General features: G+C 42.3%; 1 protein-coding gene and 2 long non-coding RNA genes across 3 annotated transcripts; all 3 read left to right on the top strand.

Annotated features, from left to right (window-relative positions):
* The first annotated feature begins 2272 nt into the window (after positions 1-2272).
* On the top strand, positions 2273-2769 carry LOC143443554 (uncharacterized). Its single transcript, XR_013112652.1, has 2 exons — positions 2273-2405; positions 2572-2769. It is a non-coding gene; the product is annotated as an uncharacterized LOC143443554 (long non-coding RNA).
* Positions 2770-4983: 2214 nt separating this feature from the next.
* Positions 4984-8090, top strand: LOC143443553 (uncharacterized). The gene is made up of 2 exons (XR_013112651.1): positions 4984-6857; positions 7583-8090. It is a non-coding gene; the product is annotated as an uncharacterized LOC143443553 (long non-coding RNA).
* A 2410-nt stretch (positions 8091-10500) lies between these two features.
* LOC117715209 (C-type lectin domain family 2 member F-like) lies at positions 10501-15568 on the top strand. The gene is made up of 5 exons (XM_076940959.1): positions 10501-10570; positions 11233-11418; positions 12324-12505; positions 13085-13191; positions 14203-15568. The coding sequence occupies exons 1-5, from the start codon at positions 10501-10503 to the stop codon at positions 14327-14329; spliced, it is 672 nt and encodes a 223-aa protein (XP_076797074.1). The 3' UTR covers positions 14330-15568.
* The last annotated feature ends 2155 nt before the right edge of the window (positions 15569-17723 follow it).

Here is a 17723-nt window from a genome sequence, read left to right on the forward strand (position 1 = left end):
TTTTCAGCAAGAGACTTAGTAGTGTAGAAAAAGCAGGGCTTCATTTGTACATGTGAAATTGACTGACAAGGGGTGAAGAAGTTGGCTGAAATCAACTCATTGCTGCTAAACTGATAAAGCCACCTCTGACCATCATCACATCAGGAATCTGAATAATAAGTATGAAGAATAAATTTGAGCAGGAATTATAATCCAAATGACCTCTGCATCAATTACAATGACAGAACTACCTAGACAGCCAGCGCAGGCTCCTCCATGTGACCTGGAAGACTTTGTTGGTGGCAGAGGTCATCAGTCTTCAGCTGTCATACAGAACAGCATTAAGTTCTGCTCACGCAGAGCATCATCAGCCTTTGGTCACCAGATGCAGAAGGGCTGAGAGACTTTGCTGTCAGTGAGGAACTTGAGAAAACAGCTCTTACACACAACTATTTCACTCAAAAGGCAAAGATCATATTCCACATGTTTTTCCTAAGGATCATCTTCAGGGCCTGGGAAGATGGCTCAGTCAGAAAAGTGCCTTCCACATAAGTGAGAGAATATGAATTCTGTCCTTCATAACCTACATAAGAAAGCTGGGCCTGGAAACATGAGCTGTAAACTCAGTTTCAGATAGGGAGAGACTGGTGGATCCTTGAAACGTGCTGGTCAGTTAGCCTAACTTAATCTGTGAGCTCCAGATTTAGTGAGAGAATACACACACACACACACACACACACACACGCACGCACGCACGCACGCACGCACGCACGCACGCACACACACACACACACACACTACAGAGATCAATATCTTTCTTCTGAGGACAAGATATTGAACATGATTCTAAGATGGATTAACTTGGGCTAGGTATCATATCTCATTCTCTCTCTCTCTCTCTCTCTCTCTCTCTCTCTCTCTCTCTCTCCATCTCCCTTTCTCTGTTCCCCTCTCCCTTTTTTTCCTCTCCCTCCCTCCCTCTTTCTCTCTCTCCCCTCCCTTTTTCTCCCTTTCTTTCTCTCCACCCCTCTTCCCTCTTTCTGTCTGTCTGTCTGTCTGTCTGTCTGTCTGTCTTTCATTCCTTCTTAAAGATTTATGTGCATGCATATGTGGGTGCCCACGGAGAACAGAGACAACACATCTTCTGCAGCTGGATTTATGAGTTTCACAGTGTAGCTCCCAGGAACAGAACTCAGGGGAATTCTAACTACTGATCTAGGAAGTCCTAGTTTTAGAAAAGTAGTTTCTACTCAGAAGTTGAAAAATTACTAATATGTTATAAAGGAATATTTTCATATTTGCATATATTAAATAAAGAGTTGGCAGCTTTCTTTCAAAACTATAACGAAGACAAAATAATAAGTAAGCTATTTTTTTTTTTTTTTTTTTTAAGGAGATGGACCAGGGAGATGATTCAGGGCTTAAAAGCGCTTTCCACATAAGTCTGAGCATCTAACCTGGATCTCAGGAACCCAAGGCAGCAGGAGAGGACAGAGTCCTGTGACCACATGACTCCTAGACATATATTGTGACATAGATATGACTCCTTCAAGTAATAATTTTTTAATGGGTCAAATGGGTAACTTTCCAATGTTTCAAACAGGTGAATATGACTAAACTAATCCCATTAACACAGGCTCTTCTCATGGAAAATGGACTGGCTGTTAACATCTGCAGCGACAGCCAGATATGCATTCCTTGCACTGATGGCAGTGGGCATTACCTTTCTGTCTCCACACCACTAGCAAAATACTTCTGTATATAAACATGTAATATGAGACAGCCTGAATCCGTAGTCCTGAGACAGGATCTGGTTCCAGAACAAAGGATCTCTTATTTCCTGAGAGGCACATAGTGTGTTTAGCACTGACTGTGTGTCCCAGCTCTCTCCTTTCTGACTCTGTCTTCTAGAGATTCTCTCTCTGAGCTTCTCAATGCACAGACTCCTCTTGCCCTAGGTGTCCCCATAAGTAATGCTCTCAGAACTCAGAACTGTAACAAAATGAGACTCACCTACCCAGAAGATCACATCAGATATGGTATTCAGGGCAGGAAATGGTTAGTAATAAATAATATTTTCTTTTTGTTCTTGTCTTTTATTTCCTAGTTGATTCCTGTAGGACAGTAAAACTGGTCTCGCCTTCCATCCCCTGAAGCTGCTCTGCTCTAAATCTCTGTCTACAGCTGTAGTTTCACTTCATTACAGCCCAGTGAAATCCCTTCCCTGTTGTAGGGAAAAAATAAGGCTGGAGATCCCAGGGTTCCTCCCGCCATGCTGTGGGTAGTCGTCTGGGAAAGCTCTGGATTCCTCCAGCTGGAAGTTCGGCCTGGCTGCTCATTAACTAAAGGCCTCTCCCTGGCTCCTCACAGTTCCTCATGGCAGCGCGGCCCCAACACACGAGGAAGTCCTTGGGTTTCCAAAACTGGTATATTCACATGGCAGATGGTGGATGGATCTGATGCATACCCCCTAAAACCCAGGATCAACCTGAGTTAAAAGGGGGAGGGGAGAAGGGGGAGGGGCTGGAGAGGAATGTTTAATGGCTCCACCTCTGGCCTTCAGGTACCTCATTAGTATGTAAATCTTTCTAGGGCCTGTTCCCGCCCTCCACCTGTGTACATGACTGAAGGGTGAAGGTGGAATGGAGATTAGACCTCGTGTTAGGCCCGACATCATGTAATGCAATTGGGTTTCAACTTGAAACAACTTCATGCTCCTAAGGGAAGTCAAGAGAGGAGCTTGCCAGCTGCTTAAATACTGGACCCTCAGGGGAGGATCTTCAAGCAGGTTGGTTAAATATTCTACCTCTCAGTCTTCAATCCTCCAGTAGCTGAAACTCAGCTTCTCAGCTCTGAGATGAGAGCCACTGAGGCTTCCCTCCCTGTACTCAGTACCACAGACAGCCTGCAGGAGGGAGAAATGGATATGTATTTAATAGTATTTGAACCAAACTGTAAGAGCAGAGAGGAGCTTCACCAGGGACAGGAAGGCAAAAGAGCTGAACCTTGAACAAAAGAATAAGAACAGAGGGCTTCTGTGAGCCTGTCACAGTGGGTCTGCAGAGTAGGAGAAAGCAGACAGGATTAGCTATGAGGTTGTTACATTAGTTATTCTGTTGGAGCAGGCAACACTTGAATAGTTCTCAGGGAAGAGAAACACAGAGTGAGTCAGTCACCTTTTAAGAGCCAGAGCTGCAGCTCCAGCTTTCTTTCTTTCTTTGTACTTAGCTTGCAGGTCCACTCTTCCCAGGGATCTGGTAATCACACTCTGGTGGGTTACACCAAATTGCTGTAGAAAATGCTTGCTCTAGGTGTCTCCAGTGAAGGAAATTCAAGCAATGGCTTTACAATGTGCATAGTGATAGAAGTTGCCTGGGAAGCTTGGGGCTTGTGTTTTGCAGATCCATTGTAATTAAAAAAGAACTGTAAGGAGGTGGCATGGGGTGGGGGAGGGGTGAAGGTAGGGTGAGGGTTCAGGGGCTGAACCCACCCAGGACCAGAACCTTTCCATTTTCAGCTCTAGATAAGTTACAGAAAAAGTATATAATGGGGTTTTCTACTTCATTCTTCAGAAAGGAAGCAGAATTGTGGTTTTTGTTTTTCAAAGTGTCTATGCTTCATTATATTGCATTCCTTTATCTTCCTTTCCCCCTCATTCCTGCTGCTTCACCTTAATTTTTTTTCATTTACAGAAAATACTGGATTTTGAGAAAACAAGATTGATATTTATCAAAATACAAAATTCACAACAAATGCTAATGCTTACCACTTAAACCAAGTATTCTAACTGAAATTATTATGATTATAATTATTATTATTACTGATGATGATGGTGGTGGTGGTGGTGGACTCTTTAGCAAAATCTCATCCTTTATCCCAAGCTGGCTTGGAGCTCCTGCTCCCTCTGCTTCAGGAGGGTTAGCTTTCTGAAACCAAATATTCAAATATTTAGCCAGTGGAACCATTTCTTGTTGTAAATGTGAAACTCATGTCTAAAGTGCAGCTGTTGTATAACCAGCTGCAGGCATCTCACAACTTCACTTTTCTGAAACCATAACTTGTTTTGTCACTGAAACAGTTTTTAAGATGAGCTTTTTGTGCAGCAGAAGAAACAAGAAAGGCTTGTTACTTCTGTCTCGGGGACTGAATATGCATAAAGAGAAACATAAATTTGGTTAAAAGACAATCAAGAAAACTTAAAATGTGAATTTGTGATTATTTAGTTGGATTGTATAGTGGAAATGTTTCATTACGCTTAGGAAACTTATAAGAACTTGAATAATGTTAGGACAGTGGCATAGCAGGAAGAGGAAATATGAAGCATTTAGTCAATGGACCAAGTTTAGGTAAGGAAGTAACAGGTTACATCTGTGAAAGTGTGAGAACAAAATTTGAAAGCAGCATTGTAACAATAACAAAAATTCATGGTCAGCAAAGACCACCAACAATTTGTTAAATATAGTCATAATAAAAATATTAAGCCCCTGCAGGGGCAGGGTGACAAAAAATAAAGGCATACAAGGGCATGCCCAGACAAGTCCAAACAAGTCCAAGTGAGTAATAGGCTATCTGGTGTTTACTTTTCTCTCCCTCCCTTTTCTGGGAGGTCCGAGTTTCTGCAAGTTCTGCCAGTTCTGCAAGTTGCTGATGTTTGAAATATCCAATCATATGTAACCGCGCCAAATTTTCCTGCTCTCCCCAACCCCTACCGATAAATATCCCAAGTTCCCTGGGTCCAGGGCGTGCGGAACCTCTATCTCCTGTGTGAGATATGTTCCAGCCCGAGGGCCCTCGTCATTAAACCTCCTCTGCAATTGCATCAAGAAGGTCTCTCGTGTGTCCTTGGGGCGTGCAGGTCCGGACTTGGGTGAGGGTCCCCTTGCGGGGGTGGGGGGGGTAGGGGGGTGGGGGGGGTGGGGGGGGTGGGGGGGTGGGGGGGTGGGGGGGTGGGGGGCTGGGGGGGTGGGGGGCTGGGGGGGTGGGGGGGTGGGGGGGGGTCTTACATTTTGGTGCATGGGCTGGGAAGTGCGCGACCCCAGGACTCACGACAACCTCTTGGAGGTAGGTCTGTATGAGTGGAGTGTGTCTGAGTGCAGCGCTGCTGTCTATGTCTCTGTGTTTTGGTTTCTGTGTCTGTGCCATGGTTTCGGTTTCGGGCAGCGGTCACTACAGGCCGTCAGGACTTAGTGACCAGCGGTAGCTGCAACCCTGGGGGACGCCCTAGAAGAGCTGGGAGAGCCAGCTAGGTCAAGGGATTTGACCATCTGATGGTCGAGGGATTCGGCCGGGCGGTTGAAAGATTTAACCGTTGAGTTTCTGAATCTGGGAGACGGAGTTCTCCATCTGGAGGAGAAGACGTGGTGTGCTTCTCCATCTGAGGTCGCGTTTGGCCAATGTGGCCAGGTGTGTTTGTCTGTGTTTTCTGTCCCACCCGTGGCAGGGGTGCGATATCTGTGTTGTTTATGCCACCCGTGGCAGGGGTGAGCTATCTATGATTTTATTGTTGTTGTTGTTGTGCCACCCATGGCAGGGGTAAGCTATCTGTGTTTTTTTTGTTGTTGTTGTGCCACCCATGGCAGGGGTGAGCTATCTGTGTTTTATGTACCACCCGTGAGAGGGGTGAGCTATTTGTGTTTTTTTATATGTGTGTGTCTTTTCTTGGCAAATCATCTGTGTGTTAGCTGTTAATCTACTGTGTTAAACATCTTGAGTTAAAAATAGGTAACATGATTGCCGGCAGAGAGGAATGAAGCTGCCGGTACAAAAATACAGCTGCAGAAAGGCGGGCAGGTCCTTTAATAAGGGGCAGCTACCTCGATTCCTGCTCGCGGTTCGTGTTCCTACAGCCCGCCTACCGCATATAGGGTATACTCCAGGTAACAAGCACATGGAGGGTGCCCAAGCCCAGCCCACACTTGGCGGGCGACAACTCGTGGTTCCCAGCACAGCAACAGTGTGCAACAGCTAACTGATAATTCGCCCTGCTCTGTGGCCAGGAGAAGGGTACCAGCAGAAAACAGAAAAAGGGGGCCAGCAGTTTTTTGGCTTCTATAATAAGAAAGTTGATAATGATTTTTCCCAGTTTAATATGTGAAAGAGTGCTTTTTTCTTAAATTACAGCTAAAAAGTTACAGGTTGTCCTGAGTCCGAAAAATATATATATAGGCTTCCATTTAAAAAAAAAAATGCCATTGCTGTTTGAGACAATTTCATTACTTATATGAGACTTTCATTAAGATTTGGTTCAAAGATGGGAGTTCAGACAAGATAAAATTAAAAAAGTGATAAAGACTTGTGCTCATATGTTAGATATAAAATGTTTACTTTCCTGTTCTTGTTGTGAATCACTTCTAAAACAATATTCTAATCAGAAATAACTTTTAAAAGATTTTTATAGAACTATGACCAAGGTTTCTATTTTTGCCAAAAGTTAAATTCAAATGAGTGTCTAATGTAACTCAAGTTGCCTTTTAAAAATTGTTAATACTGTGTAAACCTTTAATATCGTAATAGTCCTTACTGTGAAATGCTATTCGTTCTGATTTGATTTCTTTCTTAGAGCTTCAGAGGTGAGCTCACATTGCACCTGTGGACAAGGTACTGTTTACAGACTGAATTAGGTTGTGGTCTCTAGTGTGATGTGAACAGCAGTCATGCAGCCTCACAGATACATTAGTCTGTACAGAGTCCTAAAAGACTATTTACTGCTTTTACAGGTGATCAAAGTAATAAATAAGATAAGAGCCTTTCTTCCACAAGACCCTTATAGGTTCTAGTCTTCAGGAGTAAAGAACAAGAGAGGACACCGAAAGAATGTTCCCTCAGACATGGGGACCCCATCAATTGATCAGGCTGTGGTCAACAGTGGGTTACAGAAGGTAAGGGACACCCAAAGGCCCACGCCAGATTCCATTGACAGATCTTGAGAGAGCTAGAGACTCTGTCAGTATAGACAAGGCTTCAGAGGCTAGAGAGACTACAAAACGAGTCATTAAAAGATTTAAGAAGTATACTATACTATATCAGGGAAAAAGGAAAAGAGTAAAAGAAAAGAAAGATAAGATAGATGGGATCATAGACAGGGTTAAAATTATTGGTGGTAATAGCAAGTGAGAGAAGGTTAAGGAATAGAGAAAAGTTGCCGGGAAAGTCTAAAAGAAAGGAATAGAAAAGAGATTAGAAGATAAAAGGTTTACTGTAAGTTGCTGTGAAAGTCTAGAGGAAAAGAGTGGAGAAGATAGAAAGTCTAGAGAGAGGAAGAAAAAGAAAGGTGACAGGAAAAAATTTACAGAAAGCAGAGAAGAGGGACTCCAATCAAAGGGAGATAAGAAACTCCTTTAAAAAAAAAGACCAGTTTGCACATTGCAAATAAAGGAGCCAGCTTCAGGTTCAAGAGTGCCCTAACAAATAGAAGCCAGGGCCAAGAAATCCCAGGCCTTGAAAAACATCCCAGATGGTGAAGATATTAGCTCTGTGTAAAGACAGCGATTAAGATAGACAGGGTCCTCCTCCAGGCCAATGGACCAAAATATATTTATGGACTACCCGAAAATGGTGGACTAAGAGATGGGCTGGGTATCCCATTCATTTATGGTCATCCTAGGCTGCTCCTATCCCCTGTCTGGTTGAGGAGATACCCCCTAGGATGGACATCCAGATACAACACTTCCTGGGCTGCAACTAGCTGACAAGAATTCAACGGATAAAAGACTGACTTCAGCCAGGAGCCGAGGTAACCTGCTTTACAGACAAAAGCAGTTTTCTCCATGCTGGTCAGAGGCAAGCCAACACTACTGTGGTGGACACAAATGTCATCTGGACTGACTCCCTGCCCCTGAGATCATCGGTGCAGAGAACAACCTTGGAACTTGGGGCTGACAAGAAGACCAACATCTGCATAGACAACTGAGGAGACTCAGTGGCCTGAGGCAATAACCAGACAGATCAAGTGTCTTGATACTGTTCCAGTTGTGGGCCTAAGAGATGGCCTCACTTAAAACACAGAGTAAGAGAAAGAACTCAGATTGCTGGCCATCCTGCCAGATGCTATCTAGAGGAAAAGAGACAATGGTGCACACAAGAAGGGAGAACTATACTCCCCAGAAAGCAAAGGGTTTACCAGGCTAAATGCACAGATGGACTCTTAAGATATGAGTACAACCAAGCAGCTAAGAGATTTAAAGCATATAATAGACTTCAGGTTTTGGGCTAGAGAAATAATAAGATAGTGTAGGATATGCCAGCAAGTAAAGGCTTATGAGACTTAAGAGTAAATAAAAAAATACCTAGAAGAGAACAGCCTAAAATAAAAGTTTTCCGAAGGTTTTCAAATGTCTGAGATAATTAGATCAGATAACAGACTTGCTTTTGTCTCTAAGATAAGTCAGGAATTGTCAGAAATATTAGAGACTAATTAAAAGCTCCACTGTTTATACTGTTTCCAAAGTTCAGGACAGGTAGAGAAAATATACAGAACCCTAAAACTAATTGCCCTCTGGAACTGGTGCTGGCTGGAGACTGTCCTTTGTCTTTGTTCCTTACCCTTTGTTCCATTTTGTGTGAGAAATGATTTTTTAGGCTACTAAGAGACTGTTCCTGGAGCTGTTGGTCATTTGACTTCCTTGAAGTTCACCATCACCACCCCTGACTGATGCCAACTGGAGAAGATCCGGATGCCTGAACAACCCCCTACTCTTTAACTCCAGGTCTTCTAAAGAGCAGCAGGCCTTGACTCCTGAGACCACCCCAGAGGCACAGGGAAAATGCTGCCTTGGAGGGTGAAACTTAGTGTGTACACCCAAGGTTAAATGACAGCTTGTGATTACAAGATTGAAGTTGAAATGTGAATCTAGAGTTATATAAATTTGTTCCTTTTGCAATTTCTCTTTATTATATATCTGATTATATATCTATCTATCTCCTATATATCTATATCTATATCTATATCTATATCTATATCTATATCTATATCTATATCTATATCTATATCTATATCTATATATCTCCTGTGTGAGATATGTTCCAGCCCGAGGGCCCTCGTCATTAAACCTCCTCTGCAATTGCATCAAGAAGGTCTCTCGTGTGTCCTTGGGGCGTGCAGGTCCGGACTTGGGTGAGGGTCCCCTTGCGGGGGGGGGGGGGGATCTTACAAAAGCTTGTATCTGAACTTGCATGTTGTTTATTGTGAAGTCTATAAGAAATCTGGCAGTCTTAGTTAGTTAACAAATTTATTAATTAGTAATTATCATGGTGGATTACCTTAGGGTAAGAATCTAGGTCTGTTTTCTAGCTGTCAAGCTACAGTTACCTTAGCTGTCAATGTAGTCAGAATCCTGAAGAAGAATAAATTATAATCTAGGAGTCATGTATTAATTAAAAATGACAGAGTTCATCTATAGTCCAAACAGTCTCAGGTCCCTGTGGTCTCCATGGCAACTTGGGCAGAGTCAGTAGGACTTTGAAGCCCAGAAGAAGGAGGGCGGTTTCCTCTGTGGAACAGAAAACACATGGAATGAGAAATAACTCACCTTGAATTAGACAATATGAGTCACTTGTTTCTTAGGGTATCCAGGCTTGTCCATAGTTCTTGTCAATGGTTATCATACCACAGTCCTGGCAGTCTCTAGTAGCTGTGTCTATATCTTCTGAGACTTTGGGGTAAGCTGTTAGGCTTTGAGAGATTCTGTCATATAGTTGAATATATTAATAATTAGCACACTTCTGACGAGATTAAAAGCTATATTGATTGGTCATTCTGAGTTAGAAAACTTATATTTGTTAAATTATTTGTCTGAGAATGTATATAGTAAATATATCACACTATAACTTGCTTGAGCTGGGAAATTTTGAGCCATTCTATTGCTGGTTCGCAGAGCAAGAGACAGGCGTGTGTGCATGTGTGGTTGATGCCCTAGGCGTGGGCCCTGTGTAGGGACATGGGACATGCACTGACTGGTCTATATAACTGACTTTACCATGCTGATGCCCCATCCTGCAGCTTTGTAAATTCAATTTTTATATCCAGTAGTCTTCTGAAGATTTGTTAGAATTTCTGTGTAGCTAGAACCGTGTCATATGTGAAGAGAAACACTTTCACCTATTCCGGGCCCCTTCTGAGTCTCCTTCGCCCGAGAAAGAGACATGAGAGGCAGTGTTCGGGTAGTTACCACAGCGAGGCTTTATTCTTGTATCAGTAGAAGTGGAAGACCCCGAACCCGGAAGAGGCACTGCTATATGTACCCTAGAGTGGCGTGTTCACTTCTGATTGGCTGTTCACTCATCACCCCTTGTTACGCCTCGGGATTGGCAGTGGCTTGGCGCGCTTTCGCCTCTTGCACCTGCGCAGTTAGTTGTTTACTTTTGAGAGCACAGGATGCCAGCGCCATCTTGTAATGGCAGATGTTATCACCGCTAACCGCGGCTCCCTACATTCACCTATTTCCAAGAATTGTAAACCTTCTTTCTTTCTTTAAGAGACTCATTTTATGTACATGGCTGTTTGCCTGCCGGTTTGTGCATAACATGAATGCCCAATGCCTACAGATGCCAGAGGAGGGTGATGGATCCCTCAGAACTGGAGCTGTACATTGTTGTAAGCTACATTGTGGGTCCCAGGACTTCAACCGAGGTCCTCTGGAAGAGCTGCAAGTGGTCTTAACAGCTGAGCCATTCTCCAGACACCTGACCCTATTTCTTTGTCCTAGCAAGGACCTTCTGGGAAAAATCTACCTGGAGCAATGAGCAGACATCCGATTTTTGGTCCTGATAGCTGGGAAAACATTCATAATTGCACCATTGAAATGAAGCAGACTGTTGCTGGACTTCCTGTTTTGTATTTAATGAATAATTTTTTAGCATTGAGGAAGTTCCATTTACTTCTGTTTTTCACATAATTTAGCTGTTTATTGGGATATTTTTAGTTTTTCCTCATTTCTTATTTTGTTAATATTTTTAACTATATCATTTTCCCCTAATGTTTCCATAGCTCCTTCTAACCAGGGCACTTTTCACGGAGCCAAATCCAGATTTGTGTTGTTTGCATTTCACTGGGATCTTCACTCCCTCCATTCTTGTTCTTTCATTATTCACCCAGAGTTCAGTGACCAGAAGACTCCCTGGCAGAAGCTCTGTTTCCATCCTCTCTAGACTTCTTTCTACCATAGACATCCTTTGTAGATGAGGACCTTCTCTAAAAGGGTTGGCAGAAGACTTTCAGGAACAGATAAACAATTGTAAAGCTGATTTTGTGGTAAGTTTATTTTATTTTCCTTAAGAAGTTCTTAAAATTGACATTTTTATATTCATATTTTACAGGTAAAAAACTCCAAGCAAAATTTTTCAGAATTGTCTCCCCTCGGTCTCCTGCTAAGCTTTACTGCTGCTATGTATTGATCACGGTCCTCACTGTAGCTGTAGCTGCTCTTTCTGTTGCTTTGTCAGGTAAGTGACTGACTCTCCAAATTCTGCAGCATTCTGTCCACGTTCACACTGTCAGTTATACTACTGACCACTGTGAGCCAGGCATTGTGGGAAGGGCTCTGGAGAAAACACACAGGAAGTTCCTGTTCTCTGGGAACTTAGGTTCTAGTAGGAAGATGGATGAAGGAACGCACAGGCTGTGGTGTGCACAGGAGGCCAGGTTCAGCATCCCTGGGAAGATACCATCCAGCAAGCTCTAGACAGAGATGCAGGATAGGTAGGTCCCTTGAGGGAACTGTTCAATGCAGAAAATAATGAGAGGAAATCTGAAAGTAGGAACGTCAAAGGTAAGGCTAGGATGGTACAGTGCCTCCCCCAGTGACCCATCAGTTTAGTTACCAGGCTCAACTGTATTTTGAAAGTATTAAGTGGAAAGTCCCTGAAGAAATATATTTATAGAATTTTTATATCACACTGTCCAGAATAGTGCAATAAAATCTTGCATTGTCCTTTTAAGTATATAAATCTTCCTTTAGGGCAACGTGTCCACCCTGTATGAACTACCTATCCAAAAGTTCTCATTTCTATCTCAATTATCAGGCTGGCTGTCAATAGGTGTCCATACAGAGTGCTTGCTGCTGTAGCATCACTACTGTATTAAATAGTCATTTAAAGCACAGAATGTGATGCTAGTATAGAAATGTACTTCATGGGGGCCCTCATGTCAGTGAGCATCTGAGGGAGAATGGGACACAGGCCCAAAGTGGGAGGCCTTTAGATAAAGGCCCATCATGCTCAGGAGAGGATTCCTACAGATCACTTAGGAAAGCTACAATCAAATTCACACCTAACACTGACCTCAGGAGGGTATTCTGAAAAGAGAGAAGACATGCTGGTTATGACTCATTGTATTGTCTACATTTTAGTAAGAAACACAGAACAAATCTCAATAAAAAATAATACCTATGCTGCTTGCCCCAGCAACTGGATTGGAGTTGGAAATAAATGTTTTTATTTTTCTGAATATGCAAGTAACTGGACATCCAGCCAGGACTTCTGCATGAAACAAGGGGCCCAACTAGCTCGAATTGACAGCCTGGAGGAGCTGGTAAGAAATGGGCAGGGATTGGTTTGTCTGTGTGTTCTGTTGAATATTGTATTGCCTTTAGATAGGGAGGTTACAGATGAAGCATGAGGAAGGATCCCATCCCAAGCACATGGAGACATGGGGAATGTGTGAGTGTGTGCAATTTGCTGATGCTTACCTTCTGACTGAAGCCCTGAGACATTCAGGATATATTCTCTCATTTGGTGCTCATAGTCATCTGGAAGTCAGATATGGTATTTTTCTGGGACACCTGGTGGTCATGAGTGTTTTCATGTGAGATGGCACATGTTGTGTACAAAAGGAGACAACTGTTAATAACTGCAATGGGAGGTTAACCCAGAACTAACCTGACAACAGAAGAATGTGTCATTACATTTGGTACTTTAATTCAATTTAGGTCCTTTAGAATTACAGATGTCAAGTGGATCCGCTGAGAATTGGGGGCTAATACAGCTCCAAAGTCTGTGACCCTCAGTTCTACCCTCCTGTTATTTCTAGAGGAAGCTGTGGAGTGGAGAGACTCCAGGATTACCTGAAACAGAGACACATGTACTCTCAGCTTTTTGTGTTTTATGACAGTATATCCTAATGAGATACAAGGGGATATTTGATTACTGGATCGGCCTGCACAGAGAGTCATCAAAGCACCTTTGGAAGTGGACAGACAACACTGAGTATAACAACTTGTATGTTTTCAGAATGTTTTTCCTTCTACTCTGTTCATGTGTTGTGATGTAGGTGTGTTGTGATGTAGGTGTGTTGTGGTTGTGAGGGTTGCAAGAGTGTTACATGTGAAGCCAAATATACTGGGAAAATAGAAAAAAATGAACTTTTGTGCTGGAGGTGTGGCTCAGAGGTAGACTGTGTGCTTACATGCAACAGCCAATCCCCAACAAACTCCACATCCTGACAAATTTAAATCAATTGGATACTCTCTATTTATTATACATTATCTTGAAGCATTAACATAGTGTTATTTCATTCCAAATACTCAGAATGATGGTGGCATCTGGGGTAGATGTTGTCTGCTATCACCACTTGAAAATTTTTTTTTTGATGGTAACTGCCCTTGTGTGATGTCCAGAGCCTTGCTGTCAGCCATCAAGTGTTCTAAAGCCCTAGGAAGCCACCTCAAAACTGCCACCCTGAAAATTATCAGTTCTCTGTTTGCATGGTTGTACCTGGTCACAGAAGTAGAGACTCTAGGCAAAGTGAGAGTCTCCCCTAAAGTCTTCCTATCAATGGTTATGGGGTCAGCACTTGAATGTGAGCACAGCCATTTTGAACAGTCCCATTTCAGTGGAACGATAAAACACAGAACCAGTTACCTTCATAGTTAAAGACCTTTCAGCAATTTACTAAGTGGTGCATTTCTTCCCACTTTTATACATGTGTAAAATATGTCACGAGAGCATTGACAATCACCCTTGTGAGGCTCCCTACTGCTGCAGTTCATTTGAACATTGCAGCCAGCATTATACACACATTACAGGGTTCAACATGGATGTGTCAGAGGTGTGGTGATCAAATCGCACCCTGAGGATGTATTAGTCCTTAGGTACAAAACTAGTGCATGGGGTTCCAGTGAACTCTGCTTCTGATTCATATCATAAATAGGCAGAAAAATGAGTGAGTTATGATTGGAGGAGTGAATGTAATGGCAGACGCTGCTGAAATCTTTTTTTTTTCCCCTTTAGGGTTCCCATCCGAGGAGTAGAAAATTGTGGATTCCTGAGTCACAGGGGGGTCAGCAGTAGCAGGGACTACATAAACAGGAAGTGGATTTGTAGCAAGTCCAGCAGCTACACCTTACAGTGCCAGTAGTTTTGTGTCCTGGCTATGTCATAGCAATCATGAGGAACACATAACATGTATGTACTGTTGCTGCCTCATTGATGATGTGCTAAAATCATTATCACAGTCAGTGCATAATGTATGGTGACATCAAAGATGACAAGTGTATGAGGACTCTTCATATGTGCGTTCTCAAAGGGGTGGGAGAGTGGAAGGTGGGAGATATACATAGGGCCAGGAAGTTGAATAGAGACATTAGCTGAAATACCCAAAAAAGGGGAGAGAGAACCTGTAATGGCCATAGCCAGAGGTTAGGCATGGCCCCCGGTTGAGGGACTGGGCCACCCACTCTTCTCAAATTTTAAACCAGGATTTCTCCTGTCTAAAGGAAATACAGAGACAAAGAGTGAAGTAGAGACTGAAGGAAAGGCCATCCAGAGACTGTCCCTCCTGGGGATCCATCCCATCTGCAGTGACTACTGCTGATACCAGGAAGTCCTTGCTGACAGAAGCCTGATACAGTTGTCTCCTGAGAGGCTCTGCCGGAGCCTGACCAATACAGATTCAGATGCTTGCAGCCAAACTTCGGACTGAGCACAAGGACTCCAATGGAGGAGTTGGGGGAAGGACTGAAGGAGCTAAAGGAGTTTGCAACCCCATAGGAAGAACAACAGTATCAACCAAGGAGACCCTTGAGAGCTCCTAGGGATTAAACCACCAACTGAAGAGTTCACATGGAGGGACCCATGGCTCCAGCTACTTATGGAGCAGAAGATGGTCTTATCTGGCATCAATGGAAGGGGAGGTCCTTGTTCCTGTGAAGGCTTGATGCACTGGAATAGGGGAGTGCTAGGGTAGTGAGGTGGGAGTGGATGGGTGGGTAAGCACCCTCATAGAAGCAGGGGGAGGGGACGAGTGTTGGGATAGGGTGTTTTTGGAAGGGAATCTGGGAAGGTGGATACCATTTGAAATGTAAATAAATGAAATAAAGAATAAAAATTAAAAAAAAAGAATGGTTCTAAGTTAAATAGGTATTCAGGTAGTAGCTGTTACTCATATCTTAAACATAAACTAAATCACATCAGTATCAGTAACTTCTACGTTTTTTTTTCTTTTTTCTTAATTACTTATTAATTTACATTCCAAATGCTGCCCCCTCCTGTTAACAACTCCCAGATTTCTTCACCCCATGCCCCTCCCATTGCTTCTGAGGGGGTGTTCCCTTTCTCCCACCCCATCCCCTCACCCATCCCCATCCCACCCCATTTTATTCATTCCCCTTCTCTGAGGTATCATGTTTCTGTGGGTTATTAGGACACAGAGATGATGGACCTGTTTAGAAATTGTTCTTTGTAGCAAATCTCATCTCTGTTGTCAGGAAATCAGCAGTTCAGTACACAGGAGTCAGCAGTGGCAGCTCATCTACTTGCAAACACTGGAGTCATGACCTCACTGTTAAATTCATAGCTTAGTGCCTGTTCATCACAATCTCTAGGGCATAAGGATGGCATCCAAATAGTGCCAGATAAAGTTATTTCCTTAAAAACAGAAGAGACAGTAAACTTAGGACTTTCCTAAAAACAGTCAGACATAATTTTCTCATGAAAGACATAAAATGAACCATATTGTAGGAAGTGTCCAGGAATGCAATATGAAGAGATTAAAACCTAAAAGTGAAAGACAGAATGACTGAGATTGCAGCAGCCTGCTCAGCTTCCCTGGAACTGTGTCAAACAGCCATGCTGGTTCCATGACTTTCATCCTTTCAGGTGGACATGGCTGTGCCAGTCACTGTTTTACCAGAGTTAAATTTCTGGATTATTGGAGTTGCATTGATGATATGTTAAAACTTTGACTTTTGGAAGTCTTAATATTATAAATTTCTTTTAAGACCTTTATGACTTGTGTAACCTCAGACTTTTTTTCTTAGTCATTGCAAAATGAGTTTTTTAAAAAAAAAAAAAACAACAAAGGAACAGTAAAAAGTTACACTGAAATTGCTTGTCTTCTTAATATGAGGGCTGTCAGCAAAGCAAACTTTTCAATGAGTGTCTTACTGGAGACTAAGGAGGTCTAACAAAGAAAGGTCCAATTTTCATATATCAAATGCATTAAACTGAGAAAGCTTGATTCAACACTTGGTCTAGTTTAACTTGGTTTTCAAAGGCAGTTTTAATATGCAGAGCAGTGGCTGATAAGTTTGCTTAACACCTGTAGCTAAAAGTTTGGGAGCTGAGCTGAGCTGGAAAGGCTGCTTTTAAAGGGACAGGCAGGTTTCTTGGATTAAATAAGGAAGTTAAGAGTTGTTTGTCCTGGAAGAATCTCTGTGACAAGGTGCTTTTATTTTAGAATTGTGGCTAGAAAAAGCGAGAAATTTTGTTTGGTTTAAATATGTAAGATGTGTTGTTACTTCATTTTTGTTTGTAATTGGTTTTAAAGTACAAATATGTTCATGTCTTGGTTATAAATTATTGGCCTATAAATTATTGGGTTTGGTTAAAGATTTACAACTTGGGTAACAAAAGGTTGGCTTAAAACTGGTAACACAGGGTTAGTCATTCAAAAACCAGATGTATAAAAGATATCAAAGCAATGTCTATTTAGTGAGATATTAAAGGCTGCACTATCATGCATTCATATATAAGAACTGGCAGCCAAACTTTGTAACATAAAAGTAATCCACTTGGTGTTGATTTTAGAGAAAATAGATTGCTTACGTTGTTAAAAATTGGTTTTGTTTCCAAAAATTATGGTCATATGCTAATATTGCAAAGGAAACTTAAAAATGTGGTTAACTGCCAACATTCCTTCGGCTGCAGCTGACAGGCAGTTCAATCGTGAGCTTGAAATTTTTTGACTTGGTTATGTTTATAGAAGAAAAGCTAGAGCTGATAGAGTTAAATAAAAGAGTTAAAAAACAATTGTGGCACAATATGGGTCTAATGACCCCTTCACACAAGCTTTATTGGATACTGTGGTAGAAGCAAATTTAATGCCCAAATATTGGAAAACTATATGTAAGGCTACTTTGTCAGTAGGAGATTACTTGCTTTGGAGCTCAAAATGGCATGATACCAGTAAGAAAACCGCCATGATGATTGCCCAGGCAGGCAATGCAGATTGGGATCTTAACATGCTTCTAGGAGAAGGTTAATATGAAGGTAATGCTAATCAGGTTAAATTGCCCGCAGGAGTGTATACATAGATTGCAATGGTTGCCTGCTGTGCTTGAAATCAATTACCTACTAAAGGGGATCTTAGTGGAAACTTACTCAGTATTAATCAGGGTTCTGAGGAACCATTCCAGAAATTCGTAGACAGGCTGCTGAAAGCAGCTGGTAGAATTTTTGGAGATCCTCAAACAGGAATTCCTTTTGTTACTCACTTGGCTTATGAGAATGCTAATGCAGCCTGTTGAACAAAG

The sequence above is a fragment of the Arvicanthis niloticus genome, chromosome 9 (genome assembly GCF_011762505.2).
Source record: "Arvicanthis niloticus isolate mArvNil1 chromosome 9, mArvNil1.pat.X, whole genome shotgun sequence".
Taxonomy (NCBI): Eukaryota; Metazoa; Chordata; class Mammalia; order Rodentia; family Muridae; genus Arvicanthis; species Arvicanthis niloticus.